General features: G+C 32.9%; 1 protein-coding gene across 1 annotated transcript in view; it reads right to left on the bottom strand.

Annotated features, from left to right (window-relative positions):
* yl (Putative vitellogenin receptor yl) overlaps positions 1-17,131 on the bottom strand; it is a 147,025-nt gene that overhangs the window by 21,077 nt on the left and 108,817 nt on the right. The window contains exons 18-21 of the mRNA XM_072540372.1: positions 15,858-16,305; positions 14,404-14,712; positions 9,662-10,197; positions 6,210-6,426 (exon numbers count right to left, since the gene is read on the bottom strand). Coding sequence (XP_072396473.1) covers positions 6,210-6,426; positions 9,662-10,197; positions 14,404-14,712; positions 15,858-16,305 — 1,510 coding nt within the window. The remainder of the gene's footprint in view (positions 1-6,209; positions 6,427-9,661; positions 10,198-14,403; positions 14,713-15,857; positions 16,306-17,131) is intronic.

Genomic DNA, 17,131 nt, shown 5'->3' on the forward strand with positions numbered 1-17,131 from the left:
TTAGAAATGCTCAAGGATCCAGAGAAGCACTATATGCAGTAAATGTGATAATACAGAGATGTTTAGATGTAAACCAGGATATCTATGTCTGCTTCCTAGATTATAACAAGGCATTCAATACAGTGAAACATAATCCGTTAATAAAACTACTGAGAACAAAGAACATCGACACACGGGATATAAGAATAATAAATATTCTGTATTATGAACAAGAAGCTGTCATAAAATAAAATAATTTAAAAACTATTAAAATAAAAATCAAAAGTGGTGTTAGACAGGGCTGTGTCTTGTCGCCATCACTGTTTAATGCATACTCAGAGAAAATATTCAAAAAAGCATTAGAAGATGAACTAGCAGGCATAAAAATAAATGGCCTACCCATACGTGAAATTATATATGATGATGATACAATACTAATAGCAGAAAATATTACAGATCTACAAAGAATTTTAGATAAGGTTGTTGCAGCGAGTGAAGAATTTGGTCTGTCACTTAACATAAAGAAAGCAAAATTCATGGTTATATTAAAGAAAAATATTAGATACATCAATCTACACGTAAATTAAAAAGACGATAGAACAAGTTCAGAATTATAACTATTTAGGGGCAAATATTAAGGAAACAAACGATTATACCAAAGAAATTAGAGTTAGAATAGAAAAGGCTAGAAGTGAATTCAATAATGTGAAACAAATATTATGTTGTAGAGAACTCAGCCTAAATATTAGAAAACGAGAACTAAAGTGTTATGTATTTTCTGTTCTATTGTATGGTGTGGAGATATGGACTTTAAATAAACAATATCTCAATAAATTGGAAGCATTTAAACTGTGGACATATCGAAGAATGCTGAGAATCTCCTGGACAGACAGAATAACCAATGAAGAAGTACTAACAAAAATAGAGAACAGCAGGGAGATACTCGATTCCATCAAAATAAAAAAACTACAATATCTGGGTCATATACCACGTGGTGACAGATATGAATTCCTAAAACTAATAATGCAGGGAAAGATTCAAGGAAAGCGCAGCATTGGTAGAAGAAGAATGTCCTGGCTGAGAAACCTCATAGAATGGTTTGGATGCAGCTCAACTGAACTCTTTCGGGCTGTAGTGTCAAAAGTTAGAATAGCAGTGATGATTGCCAACCTTCGTCGCGGAGGTGGCACGTAAAGAAGAAGAAGACAGTGCATTTCTGTCTACACTATCATAAACACATATAAAATTTACAAACAAATGGTCAGTTTCAATTCCATACTCAAAGGATTTTTCTAAAACGTGACTTAAAAGAATATTTAATGTATAGTTGATTTTTCTTTGCGAAACCCACACTAATATCTGCCTATTATATTTACACAATATCCCGATAGTCAATCATAAAGAATGTAGACCAATATTTGTAGTTGCATTTCCATTTATGTGTTATACTTCTCTAGTTCTTTCAGTTGGTTTTCTATATGCTCCGGCTTTTTTTCAGTATTCTACTCTTCATCTACTTGTCTTGTTTGTCGTCCTTGGAGTCTTCTATATGCTTGATTTTTTCTTGGCGTTGCTTGTGCACATTCCTCATCGTACCAGTCCGACCTTATTTTTTCACTATTTTGTCTTCCAATTTCTTTGGTTGCTACTTTTTCCAATATGGTTCTACACCATATTTAATAGTTGTTAACATCTTCAACTACATCACCTGTAGCTTAACTTTAACTAGACTTTTCTCAAATTTCTTCACTATCGCAGAGTTTTTTGCCGCTTTTACGTCAAAACTTTTCTCTTTAATTCCTCTTACTTTCTTTGCATTGGAGATTCTAGCTTTTATATTTGTTTGAACTAGATAGTGGTTCGGAGTTTATGTTTGTCCCGCGTCTTGCACATACGTCTATAACGCCGCTTAAATGTCTTGTGTCGACCACTAAATATTCTACCAATCTCTTTTTTGGCCTTTCACTCCGATTTCCTCTAGGCCATTGACTCTGACGGATTCATGATATTAAGATATTATCATTTCATTATTAAAGGTGTCTTAACTATCCTAACTAATGTTTTTATATTTTTGTATCACTCACTGCCACACCTCGACTTCTTTTTATACATTTATTTTATCCTTTTGTAAAATTAAACCAATTTCATTATTATTCTACAAAAGACATTCTTTGTTTTTTTTTTTATTTTTACCTACCTAGTATCCTACCTTATAGTTGATCTTTTAGGGCCTATAAAGTTTCATGGAAATTTTTTCCACTCAACACATTTTTCCTTCTATTTAATCCATTCTATATTTACTTAGACCTACTAAGTTTTAAAATTATTTTATTATTTTAGGTCATCATCATTATTCTGGCTTTACAACTCTGCGTGAGTCCTAGCTTCCTCAAGAATTTCTCTGCAGTCGTCCCTATACATCGCCAAGCATGTATTCCCATATTTCTCATGTCTTTATCGATGTTATCAAGGAACCTTGTTCTGGGTCTTCCTCTTCTTCTCTGGCCAATGGGTCTAAGGAGTGTTTTTCTAGCTGGATTATTTTGTTCCATCTGCATTGCATGCCCTATCGACCTCAGACGTCATATCTTAATATGTTTTACGATATCTGGATTCTGGTATATTCTATAAAGTTCGAAGTTGTATCGTCTTCTCTACACTTCATTGGCATTTGCTGCTCCATATATTCGCCTTAGGACTTTTCTTTCGAAACATCCTAATATGTTATCATTACTTTTTGTCCAGGTGTCTCACCCATATGTTAAGACTGGGCGTATTATTGTTTTGTAGAGTTTTATTTGTGTATTTTTTGATATAATTGTGGATTTAAGGAGGAGATTGAGCCCAAAATATCATCTCTTGGCCATGCAAATTCTGCGGTTTATCTCTGCGGTAGTATTATTTTTAGTGTTAAGGAGCGCTCCCAACTATACAAATTCGTTCACTGCTTCAATAACGTCGTTTTCTATAACAAGTAGTCGTAGGATTTGTAGTTGCATGCTTATTGTCATATACTTCGTTTTGTTGGTGTTTATTATCAAACCCATTTTCGTAGCTAATTCTTTTAATGCTACATACGCCCCTCGTACAGCGTTTTGCGTTCTTCCAACAATATTCAACGTATATCATCAGCATGGGCAAGGATTTGCACTGATTTATTATATATTGAACCAATGGCTGTGGTTTGTAACATACGTATTACTTTTTCCAGAGTTAGATTGAACAGTATACAGGAAAAGAGAAAGGGTCTTCCTGGCACAGCCCGTTATTTGTTTTAAAAGTTTCAGACAGTTCCCTCTAAATTCTTACTCGGCATTCAACTTTTTCAAGAGTTAGTTTTGTTAAATTTACCAACTGTTTTTTCTTAAATTTGTCTCAGAGTTGCAATCTGATGAATTGTCGATTTACCACCTCTGAAACCAGTCTGGTATTTTTCTATTATCCGTTTTACATATGGTGCCATACGGTGATATAGTAATGTGTAAAATATTTTATACGCTGCATTTAGAAGCGTAATTCTTCTATGGTTAAAACATTCATTAAAGGTTCTACCGGTTTGACAGATATAAGTTTTTGGGCAGTCACCATATTTAAGATTGTAAATACCACTGTGTAAGTGCTTTTTATTTTGGCTCTTGTTGTTTTTAATATATTTGGATAAGTTGTTGTTTTTTCTAGAAGCTGGTGTTATTTTTTTTATTTTTTATGTGTTTGGCTATTTTTGTTGTTATTTTGCCTGTATATGTAATTGAGCAGAAAGTACTGGATTTTTTCTCTGATGGTGGAAATACTAATTGCAGGGCTTTCTTGTCTAGTTTTTAATTTAAAATTTTATTAATTATTTGTCCGTTGTACCCATTGTTTCCTGCTATTTCCTTAATAATATTTAATTCTGTCTCAAAGTTGTATTTTGACATCGGATTTCTATTAATCTACGTAACATGCTATGTTAGGCTGCCAGTTTATGTTGTGTAGGATGGGATGATGAATTGTGTATAGTCGTGTCAGTATGGATGGGTTTATGAAATATAGAGAACTCATGTTTGTTTTTAAGTCTGATGATTTTTAAATTTAAAAAATTAATGGATTGATTTTGTTCTGTTCCTATTGTAAATTTAATGTGACTATGGAGTGAATTAATAAACGATAAAAATTGGTCAAGTTGTCTGTTAGTTCCTGTAAATTTTACCAGTACATCGTCTACGTATCTCCACCAATATAGAAACTGTTTGAATACGGGATATTTTGAAATCTTTGTCTCTAGATGATCCATAAAAATTACTAAAGTCCTGCACTGTTATTTGTATATATTTAATTATTAAATTCAAATTAGTTCTGGTTTATGCAAATTTCGAAAATATGTAGAATTTCAGATGTATTTATTGTATTTGTAATATTATGGTGTAAAAGATTTTTTACTAGAACAAAAGTTTCTGTAGGAGGAATACTAAGAAAAATATTTTTTACGACAAATGAAATTAATCTGGAGTTGTTAGGTAATTGAAAATATTGTCTTTTATTAACTAGTTCTATTGTATATTTACGGTAAATTTAGGTAAAAATTTAGTGTGTTCTAAAATAATCACAGTTTTTTTTAAGTTTATATAACGGAGCTGTATAAAAAGAAACTTAGGTCTTATTGGGTGATCAGGTTTGTGTAGTTTATTAAAAGACTATAAGTTGTAGCATTTTTATATTCTTTCATATGTATTGAAATCACCCCGTATATGTTAAAACACCGAAGAATATGTGCCATGTATTTCTGTTTCCTATCGTATATGCTAAAACACCGAAATATTATTTCGATCATTTTTGCACCGCTGAGGTCGATAATAGACACATTTTAAAGTTTGATTATATATCACAAATGGGTATTTCCTCGGTATTCTTTGATCGTTTGCTGCTTAAAATTGCGCCTGAAATAATATATAACCTAGGTGTCGGCGTCCAGAAGCCGGCAGATTAGGATAGAGTATAGTAAGTTTGTTTTTGATACTTTCTTTTTCTCTTTAACTAACTATCTAACCCTTTTTTGTGTTTTTAGGAAGGAATAACCTTTTCTTTCATCCAGCAGGAAGATTCTTCAAAGCGGCGTCCTTATTTTAAATAGCTTAAGAACCTTCTTGTGTTTTGTTTGTCCAAGAGACTCATGTAAGTACCCCTTTGTTTCATTTTTGTATTTGCCACAATCCCAACCCCCTTGTCATTTACTTATCCACGATCCAGCTCTCAAATAAACCCTGAATAGCCGTTCGCCAAAGTTTTGATTTGTTTTGCTTGCCCTACCTCTACCCCAATAATTTCTGTCCCCAATATTCAACCCCCCATAGTAATACTATGCCTATGTGGTAGGCAAAATAAATGTTACCAATTCAGGAGGCTGTGGATTTATGGTGTTGAGGTATTTCTGTTCTAATAAATTTAATATTGATTTTAAATTTTCTAAAGCTAGTATAATTTGTTTTTGATACTTTTCTGTCGGATCTTTGTTTACAGTTTCAATATTTTGATTATTCAAAAATTTTATTGTTTTATTATTATATTCTATTTTAACTATAGCAAAAGTAGTGGTACCTTTGTCTGCTTTTGTAAACACTATGTTGGTTTTTATTGATTTATTTTTAATTGAAATCGCTGTTTGATTCTCTTTGTAACAGGATTTTTAGTTTCACTACACACATCGGTTATAGATTATACAATGATACTTTTTTCGATATTGTTGACAGTTGGCAGTACTTTGAATTTAATAATCAAATATATACAACTAACAGTACAGGACTTATAATGGATAATCCTCTAAACCCAATGCTATCAGATATGTTTATGGTTCATCTAGAGACAAATTACTATACACAAATGCCACTGATGATGATGATTCTTTTAGTGACGAATTTAAAATTCTTTACAATTAAAATAAAGGCCTTAAGCTATCTTTATTAGAATCTATAGAAAGTAACAAATTAGAAAACACAGACATAATTCTGAATGACCAACTTGAGACAAACAGTTCTTCCCTCCTGAACATATTTTATTAAATACTATAAATTGTAAACGCATCCAAAAATGATGCACTTGAGAAAGGTACTCTGCCGAAACAGCTGTAGTGTTAAGATAGTATAATAAATTTTGTGGAAGTTTTGAAAACAAAGTTTTCTGTGTTTTATTGTTATATAAAATGAATGTCCATCAAGTAACGGTCGAATCTATAATTAAATAAAAATTTAACTTACTTGTCTCCATATAGCTTACAACTGACTATATAACCAGTTGCAACAGTATAGTATAACTGATTTTCGAAAAATTTAAGACCTTCTGGTTGAGAGATGTTTGAAAATACAGTTTTAACAGGTCCTCCTTTGTAGTTTACTTCATATATACTTTCATCTTGTTTATTAGTGTAGTATAAAAGTTTCTTGTTAATATCGAAAGTTATATCTTCAACATTACCTAAAAAACCAAAATTTATAAATAAATTAGTATAATTTAATTTTTGCTCGTAGCTTCTCTTACAGAATATATGCTCTACAGTAACGAGATAACGTTGTCCGAGCTACCATAAGCTACCATAGCGATTAACTGGCTATTTAATTTATTTACCTATGTATTTAGTTGGATGACAGAGAAAATTCTAGGCATCATGGAAGAAAGAAGAAATTTAAAGAATAATAAAAGAGAATACAAATAAACAAATAAACGAATTAAAAAGAAAATAAAGAATACCAAAAATAAACAAATAAATAAATAAAAACTACGAGAAAGCAGAACTACTACTTATAAAAAATGCTCTTTCAACTTCCATCAAAAACTCAAAGAAACAACAAAGACCTTCAGAAAAAGTAACTAATAAAAAATAACAAAAGTCAATAACATCATAACAGATCACAACGAACTATGCAACATTTGGCAGACATATATACTAGACCTTTACTCTGACGATCTCAACTTAGATATAGATATAGAAAGATTCATCTTCTGCATAATAGAGAAGTTCCTCTAAATATTATAAAAACTATGGAAAACATCTATCAAAACAACAAAATGGAAGTCAGAATAGATAGACAACTTACAGAACCTATAGAAATAGGCAGCGGAATAAGACAAGGTGATTCATTAAGCCCCATGCTCTTTAATTTGATCATGGATGAAATCATCAAAAGCGTTAGCAAAGGAAGAGGATACATCCTCTTCCTAAACATCGATTTACCAAGAATACGTACGCCACGCGCCGTGGAAAAAATGTTTCAAAAAAAAATGTAGCCGAGATAATTTTGAACAAAAATGTTTATTAGCCTATTTTTAAGATGTTTTCCCCGTGTGGTATGGAAATCAGTTAAGAGGAATACACCCACAAAATCTCCTACTTGTAAAAGGCTACTAACTGGGGCAGATGATCGCTGTCCTTACCCGACATTCATCCTAACTTACCCAACTAACTGTCTCAGAAACCGTTTTACCCACGTCTCGAGCAGTGAAGAAGTCATTTGACCATATTTGAGTGGATACGGTTTATTTTATATTTTGTTACACACAAACTCCGAAACTGCGCCTCTGTCTATTTACATACTCCGAAATTTTTCCCTCCACCTATCAATCTGTTTTACCAACGTAAAGAGTCATTCACCGAATGATTGCCGGTACAATCAATCCCCCATTTACTGACCAACGGCTCCGGGCAGATGAGTTGGTAAGTGGTAGGGCTTCCTTTTGTCCTGAGGTTGTGAAATCGGCCGAAGGCGGATGAACCAAAGATTTAATCAATGGCATAAGGATGGATAAGACCAAGTAGGGCAACACCCTATTAAAGATCCATAGCGATGCGTTTTAGTCAATCAATTATAGCGATCCTCAATACTGAAATAAATTTCGGAGTGAGTCCTCCGATCGTGTCTCCGGAGAGGACAGTTTTGATTTCACAAAAAGATGATAAATTAAAGTGCAGAAAGAATATAAATATTTGCACATGGAATATTAAAACCTTGTATAGAGCAGAAACAATATACAATGCAATGAAGGGGGTAAAGAATATGCATATAGAAATCATGGGAAGAGCAGAAACGAGTCAAAGTAATCGTATTATATAAGGTCGCCAAATTCGTTACTAACTTTACACCAATATCAGAGAGAATGATGTTACTACAAGGACAATCCAACCCCATCGATATAAACATCCAAGTCTGCACTCCCACTTCAGACAAATAGGAAGAAGAGGTAATTGACTTGTATCAAGAAATCAACAGAATCATACAGAAAATTCTACCACAGGAAGTTCTCATCATTATGAGTGATTTTATTGCCAAGTTTGGAGCTGAAGATAAGACACAGTACATCGGAGACCATGGACTTAGAGTCAGCAACGAGAAGGGAGACCTCCTATAAAAGTTAGCAGAGGAGTCAGAACTAGTTTTCATCAACACATTCTTCCAATTGCCATCGTGAAAACTGTACACGTAAAAATCTCTTCAAGCTAGACCCGGTAGAATCAGAAATCAAATAGAGTATCCTGGAGAAGACTTGGAGATGGACCAGGTTCCGCTGGTGGGAGTATTTCGAGTCAAACTCAAAGTGGTGCAGCAAAGAAAATCACAATCATACGATCTATAAATGCTAAAAGACGTTAATATAACAATAATAGTCCAAGCCACGTTAAACAAGTAAGTGACTGCAATTAGAGACGAATCGAATCAGGAACAAACGATTAAACAGATTACAGGAATAGTTGAAAATTAAAGAATAAACACTTAAAGACAGAAAAAATAATCAAGAAAAAATCGTGGAGGGGAGATGAAATAGTGAAACTAATGGAAGAAAGAAGAAAAGTCAAAAGAAAAGGTCAAAAATGATCCAGACATATATAAAACGATAAATATAACGATAATAAGGAAATAAAAGAAGCGAAAGGAAAAGAATCAATGAAAAGATGCAAAAAAATTGAGCCTCTACAGTGAAAGTACGATAGTCCCAATGTACATAGGAAAGTTAATGAACTCACAGGTATACTAGGATGAAGACAGAAAGGAGATCTAACTGATTCTGACGGAAACATTATCTTGGACAAACAGAGTAAAATAAGAATGTGGAAAGAATACCTAGAGAAACTTTTTTAAGACCAAAGAGATAACACCTTTGAGCTAGAAAAAGGCATAAATGATGGACCAACGATATTACAACAAGAAGTTTATTCTGCAATAACATAGCTAAAGGATGGCAAAGCAACAAGCCCCGATAATATATAAGCAGAACTATTCAAGTTAATGGACAATGAATCAATCGAAATAATCATAAAGATACTCAACAAATCAACAACATATACAACTCTGGCTGGAGAAATACCAACAGAATGGCTGAGGTTTCTGAGAGAACGGTTCATTCAACACAAAAAAGGCTAATAAACATTTTTGTTTGAAATTATCTCAGTTAAATTTGTTTTTTTTTTTAGCTCTGTTTTTCGTTAAAACATGTTTTTCTACAGCGTAGAAATTCTTGGTAAATAATCTTAAAATGCCTTAAATAACTATTTTACCCGCCACCTGGCAAATCAAACTAATACCAATTTTAACCAAAAAGCTTTTTATCGACGTTGAACTGTTAGTTTTACTATTATTAAGATTGGTATATTCAAATTTTTTCTTAAAATAAATAATACTCTACGTCGTATCATTAATGAAAGATAACAAATACGCACCTGTTGTTGTTTTTACTATTTCTTGTCTATTAGATCCATCCAAGTTTACACTGTATATTACGAAGCTTGGTGTTTCTAATACCCACCAATTCCTCAAAACGTAGAAAAGTTTTTTATTAACGGAATCAACAGCTAAGGCAGATACATGTCGAGGCGATTCAATATTTATTAACTTAGCACACTTTTCTTCAAAACTGCAAACACTAATGGACCGGCCATTATAATCAGTATCGAAGTAATAAATGTTTTGAGTGGACCAATCAACTGCAATTTTTCTAGGAAAACCTACGTTTCTGATGTAGTGCATCATGTTTGTGGTGGTATCCAGTTTATAAATAGCTTGAGTTTCATAAGAACCAAAGAAGATTAGTTTTGGTTTAATCAGAGTATCCAAGCTGGAGATTTTTATCATTGGATTGGTGTAAACAACAGCCATTGTATTTGATTTAGGAATTAGTTGACGGATTTCGTTTCCGTAAATCACTAAGTATATGGTCATTCGTGGTCCGTGAGCCTTACAAGATTTTTTATTAGAACTAAAATGAAAAAAACCAGTGCAGTCTATAACAAATCAATACATTTAAAATTATAACCGAATTTGTACCTATTATTCAAGAACATATATACTTTAGGAGCCAGAGAGGTTTGATGTTTTTATGTATGCACTTTTATGTTTCCTCGGTACCTTGACGTTTTTTAGGTTTTTTGGTGAGTAGAGGGTACGAGGCTGAAAGCCCGTCAAATAATTTGTTATTAATAGTTTAATTGTTTAAATTATTGTATCTGCTAAACTATTCGTTTTGAAAAAATGAACAAAATACTGTTCGGTAAATTTGATCCGATTGTGAGAACCGGAGTTACCAAATAACATTAATAGTAATATTTGCCCGCTTTTAACTAAAAGGGCGACAATACATTGAACAGATCTTCGTTAATTATACACGATGTCCCAAAATATAGTTAATAATAGTTTCTGTAGTGTAATTTACTCTTAAATCATCTTTTCCAAACAATAATCAAGCTATAGTGATGCATGCTGCTAAAAATCTTAAGCTATTTAAATGTGTGAAGGTAGTAGGTCTACATTTTTTTTGCTTCCAGAGTATCCAATAATCGAATCTGTATCATCATTCAATCTTCGCTTATCCACTGCTGGACATAGATCTCCCTCATAATTTTCCATCTATTTCGATCTTGTGCCTCTTGCATCCAATTCCTATGACAACGTTTTAGATCGTCAGTCCAACGTGTTGGTGGACGACCTCTGCTTCGGTAGGCATCATCTCTTGGTCTCCATTCCAGTATCCGCTTTGTCCATCTAGTATCTGTCATTCGAGCCACGTGACCTGCCCAGTTCCATTTCAGTGTTGCTACTCTCTCTACTGCATCAGCCACTCCTGTTCTTTGTCGTAGCTGGCGATTTGAGATCTTTTCTCGTAGTGAAACGCCCAACATAGCACGCTCCATCGCCCTTTGACACACACGGATCTTTTGAACTGTTTTTCTTGTCATGGTCAACGTTTCCGCACCGTAAGTTAACACTGGCAAAACACACTGATTGAACGTTTTTCTTTTAAGGCATATTGATATATCAGACGATTTGAAAATATGGTTCAGCTTGCCGAAGGCTGCCCAAGTCAGTCTTATAAGACGGAGAAGCTCAACGGTTTGGTTGTCTTTTTATATGCGAATCTCATGACCTAGGTATTTATAGACCATTACCTGGTCTATGGATCTTGTTCCTACGCATATATCTTCGCTGACTACAAGATTTGTAATCATCTGGGTTTTAGATATATTTATTTTCAATCCCCCTTCTAGCGAGGAAAGGTAGCGCTGATTAAAAGTTCTTTGGCCTCATCTATCCTATCAGCTATTAGTACAATATCATCTGCAAACCTTAGATGGCTAAGCTTTTCTCCGTTTATGTTTATGCCCTTGTTGGTCAGTTTTGTCCTTTTACATATATATTCCAAAAGCGTAGTGAACAGTTCCGGCGATATGGTGTCCCCCTGGCGTACTTCACCTTGTATCGGGAATTTCTGGGTTTGACGATCACCCACTCTAACACTGGCTGTTGCGTTTTGTGTTTAATTATATTTATATAACGATAGTCAATTCAGCATTCTGTCAAGGCTTCCAACATTTTTTGTTGATTTACGGTGTCGAATGCCTTTTCGTAGTCGACAAATATTAAAGCTAGTGGTTTATTATATTCAGTGCATTTTTCTATAAGATTTTTTATTACCAGTAGGTGATCGTTTGTTCCATAGCCTTTTCTAAAACCCGCCTGTTCTATGGGCTGATAAAATTCCAATTTATTTTCTAGTCGTTTCGTAATTATTTTTGTAAATAGTTTATAAATATGTGCAAGTAGACTTATGGGCCTGTAATTCCTGAGGTCGGTAGCATCCCCTTTTTTTATGAAGTATGATAATTTCTGCGTTATATCACTGGGTTGGTGTTATTAGTTCCTGCAAACATCCAGTGATTAGTTTGGCAAGGACCTGCCATAATCTTTTTCCAGCCACTTTCAAGGCATCTGCCACTATTTCATCGCCTCCGGGGGACTTGTTTTTCATTTCTTGCACTGACCTTCGAACTTCATTGGGTGTTACGTCCGGTAAAATTTCAGATCCGAATTTCGATTTCGATTCTGTATATACCTAAATAATTCAGATTTTGTTGATAACCTTTAAAAATTGCATCCAACGCTGACAGTTCCGAACTCCATCATGAATCTAGGTAGACTGGTTTCACCTGCTTAAAGAATAATAATCTCAATCATTTCTCCTTGCATTTCACACGATCTTGTAGAGGATACTAGGAAAAATCTTGGTTTTCAGCTGGCATCTCCAGTTTCATTTTTAGAGCAGGAATACCCGATGACGAAAATTATCATATTTTAAGTTTTACGCGACAAGTATATATCTTTACTTCCCAAGACAACTTCGAACTCCAAACCTCTTTAGTAATCACATTTGGTGGTAATGCCTGTAATGACTCCTCCTTAAATAAATACCAAAAAACCAAAAAAGAAATGAAAGGTGAGCTCTCCTTTGCAAACGCTCTTTTTGAAATTGCAAAAGAGTATATTGTGTAATGATGTGTACCATTAATCCCCCAAAATCTTTTGTATTCCTTCTGATACCATGATCGCATTTATAGAAAAATACTTTGGATTGTATTGACCCATATACCGAGGCAATAAAATTCACAAATATTGTCACAACACTAGATTCCAATTTACCACTGTTACCCGATTTTTACAGAAAAATCTGTGAATAATTAACTTGCTTAACAAAAAAACTTAATAATACAATATGTATTTCCGAAAACTCGCTGAGCTGATGATTTTACCAGATTCGGAGTAAGAGGATATTGAACAATTGTCTAGAGCAGAGCTACTGTCTAAGTCAGATATATCTGTCCCTAAACTCTTAAGTAGTTGCTTTTGAAGTTTTGCAAACTTGGATTTTGTTGAGCTATCATTTGCATATTGATAGCTGCATTTTAAAAAATAGGGTAAACTAACCATATCAGTTGTAAATTCTTTGACGACGTTAATAGTGTCGCGTAAGCCTAGGACATTATCAATCTTAAAGGACAATTGGTGGTAATTTAAAACAAAATGTGTTATATGATTAGCAATAAAATTTTCAAGAGTTTTCCGCATAGATGGATCTTTGGATAAGCGCAGTATTTTAATTTAGAAGATTTGGAATTTGTAAGCAGATTTTGTGATGAAATTGCTGAATCTGTAGGACGAGAAACAACCTCACCAAAACTTAGTTTTAGTTTTTACTCTTGCGTTGGCGCAAGTATTATCACAGTTTTTACTTAGCTGCTCTAGCTTTATTACATTTGGAAGTACTGCATCAGACTCACACATAATGGCAGAAGTCGAGCTGGAAGTTTTATTTAAAAAATTGGCTTTAACTTTATCAGAGTTTTCTGCAATTTTATCTATTGAGAGAGGTGCAGATAGATTGGAGGATATTGCTAATTTTTAGGCTATAACTTAACTAAACACTATTCGTAAATTCCACTGTAAATTGCAAATTTTGTAGGACCGAAGAAAAACACTGTTTACTATTATACCACCAGGTACGGTCTCCTTGGAATTTCTTTTTTAGAAACGTCATCTTTCTTTGGAGATCTGGTTGTTTTTTGGATTGTTTAAAAGCAAATAAAACATCTTTGACTTTTCTTTTTCCCTCTTCATCTGCTGTAGAATCATCGGAGTCAAATATTTTGGTAGACCGCGATAGGAACTAGTATTTAGGTAAGCCCTTCAGAAATACCTGTTTCTCTCAGTGCAGCATATTCGTTCCCACCTCTATTATTTACAAATTTTATTAGTTTTTATTGACTTTAGTTCTTTTACTGATAACTATTGTTTCTTGTTTTAATGGAGGTTATAAAAATATTACATTCTACTTACCGTTTCTAATTGCAATATTTTTGTTGCCGCTTACTACTAAACATACTAATTATCAATTATTATTTATTATTAAATTTTACTAAATTTGTTACATATATTGTCCCATTCTTTGTTATTTTTAATTTATCTTCTATTCATACTTTTCTATGCTTCTTTTGTTTTCGTCTTCGAACAATTATTGAATGCATTATCTTAACCTATTTAGTTCGACTTGTCTTCTGTTAAAATCTAACTGAATTGATATTGAAATTGGTAATATTTAATACCTATATAGATATAAAAACAAAGCGAAACTCACCTTAAAAGGAAATTATTGTAACAATCACAAGAATAACCTCCTTCTTTATTGTGACATAACTGACTACAGATTGGGGGATCCGTTTGGCATTCATTATCATCGATACACGTTTTTCCGTCTCCTAGCAATTTATATCCCAGTCTACATTCACATCTTGGTCCAGATGGTGTTTTTACGCATATTTGATTGCAGGGATTTTTTACACCGACACAAGATGAAGAACAGAGTCCATCTTCATCAGAGCCATCATAACAATCGTGTTTATTATTGCATACTGAAGTCATATTTATGCATGCACCGCTGCGACATCTGAAAATTTAATATACTATTACGAATTGCGAAAATAAAGGTATATTATATATATATATATATATATATATATATATATATATATATATATATATAAAGGGGGTTGAAGTTAATTGGATATACAGCTGATTGGAAGCCAAGTGTACTCTGTTCAACAGTTCATTATATTTCGCCAATTTTCATTGGCATCATCAGATGAGAGTTGATTGAGGCTAACGGCAGTCTGATTTTTTAATAACGTCAAGTAATGGTTTGTGGATACAATGTGGGTTGCAGCTATATTCTACATGTAACATTTAGTTGTATAATCTACTTTAACAGTTAAAATATAAGTACAAACACAATTCAAATTAAAAACAAAATAAAAATAAAAACATTTAGTTGATGTTATTAAAAAATCAGACTGCCGTTAACCTCAATCAACTCTCATCTGATGATGCCAATGAAAATTGGCGAAATATAATGAACTGTTGAACAGAGTACACTTGGCTTTCAATCAGCTGCTGTATATATATATATATATATATATATATACAGTTAGAAGACCCTGATGGTTTCCAGGGCAACAACTAACACCAACCACGGAGGAAGCTACAGCTACCTGGAGAAAGGAATGCCAAACGTTGAAACGTTTAAAATAAATGGAAAAGGATAATGCGAGTGAATAATAAAAGTAAAAAGTAATGGCATGTCTCGCAAAACAGAAAACCCAAAATTATATATATATATATATATATATATATATATATATATATATATATATATATATATATATAGATATATATATATATATATATATATATGTATATATATATATATATATATATATATATATATATGTATATATATATATATATATATAGATATATATATATATATATATAACCAAAGATTCATGAGGATGCGGACAAAATTATATTTTCAATAATATATTTGAAATTTTGTATTTTACAATTATATATTATATTGTTTTTTATTTTAATATGGCTTGCGAACTATTCGAAGCTTTACATTTATTGTCTTGATAAAGAGACTAAACAGTTTTGAAAGCTCGACTTTTATTAAAAGAGTCTACATATGTTAGTGTAATCACTGAGATGATAAAGATACTTCCAGAGTTATATAAATAAATCCACTATACTCACCTATATCCGGTTAGACACGGATCAGCAACAGCAGTATTATTTCCCAGAGTTTTGAGTTTTGAAGAACATGTTTCCATATTCTCATCACTATTATCACCGCAATCATCTGCGCCATCACATAACCAGGATCTAGGAATACATTCTCTGTAATGCTTATTCTTACACTCAAATTCATCTTCTTCGCATTTTGAACAATCCTTTTCGTCTTCTTTATTCGGGCATTCTGATGTTCCGTTACATTTAGCTGATTGTGGAAGACAAATGGAAGTATTAGTGGTGCATGCGAATTCCTCCAATGTACATTTTGGTGCTTTCGAGTGATGCAAACATTGCTCGAATTTTTCATCAGAGTGGTCACCGCAGTCATCAAACCCATCGCAATGAAGTTTAGGATCGATACATCTGTTGTTATCACACTTGAAATAGTCGGAGCGACAACCTTCTGAAGCTAAAAAAACGTATTTTTCTAAATTAGCAGCTGTTTTATTGAACTAATTATTTACACAATAACAGTTGAGTAACGACAAACAAGAACTAAACAACAAAATGCCACTAAAAAGTCCAATACATTATTTTTTATCATTAAATATATAGAAAAAGCAATACAAAAGGTTTGAACATACACTGCTGAACAACGAAATCTGACACCTTCATGTTAATAACTTGGTAATATTAAACACAATTTTTAAACAGAAAGGCGGTATTAGATTTAATTTTAATGCAAGGCACCCACTAGCCGCTTATACGTATTTCAACCTCATTCAGTATCATCAGAGCGACATATGCAGAGGCTCTATTTGAATATAATTTGAATTTAGTTTCACCAAGTAGGAAATCTTAGAATTATTACTCTATACTCTAATCTAGTGTTATTACAAATTTTAAAATTTATTCTTCGGAAATAAAGGTTGATTTCTTAACATTTCTCTCGGCCTTTTCTTCCACTCTTTTCTTATCGAACTTACAAGGTTGGTACTTATAATTTAATCAAAAATACTGTGAATTCTTAAGCCGTTTCAGAAAAGTGATTTTTACGAGGACGAAGAAGGTTCTGGCCGAGCAAGGTGCACCACAGAACTAGGGGAGCAATGTACACAATGTTCAGCATTAATTAAACAATGTTCACGATAATACCATTTCTGTAAGAATAGTATGTGTGTCACTATAGCATTCCATATACCATTCAAAAGCCTGAAATTTGTCGAAAATTAGAAAAGAGTTTCTTTTTTTTATTTATTTTAAGTGACTCATTTCCACGAAGTTAAAGCATTTAA

The sequence above is a fragment of the Diabrotica undecimpunctata genome, chromosome 8 (assembly GCF_040954645.1).
Source record: "Diabrotica undecimpunctata isolate CICGRU chromosome 8, icDiaUnde3, whole genome shotgun sequence".
Classification (NCBI taxonomy): Eukaryota; Metazoa; Arthropoda; class Insecta; order Coleoptera; family Chrysomelidae; genus Diabrotica; species Diabrotica undecimpunctata.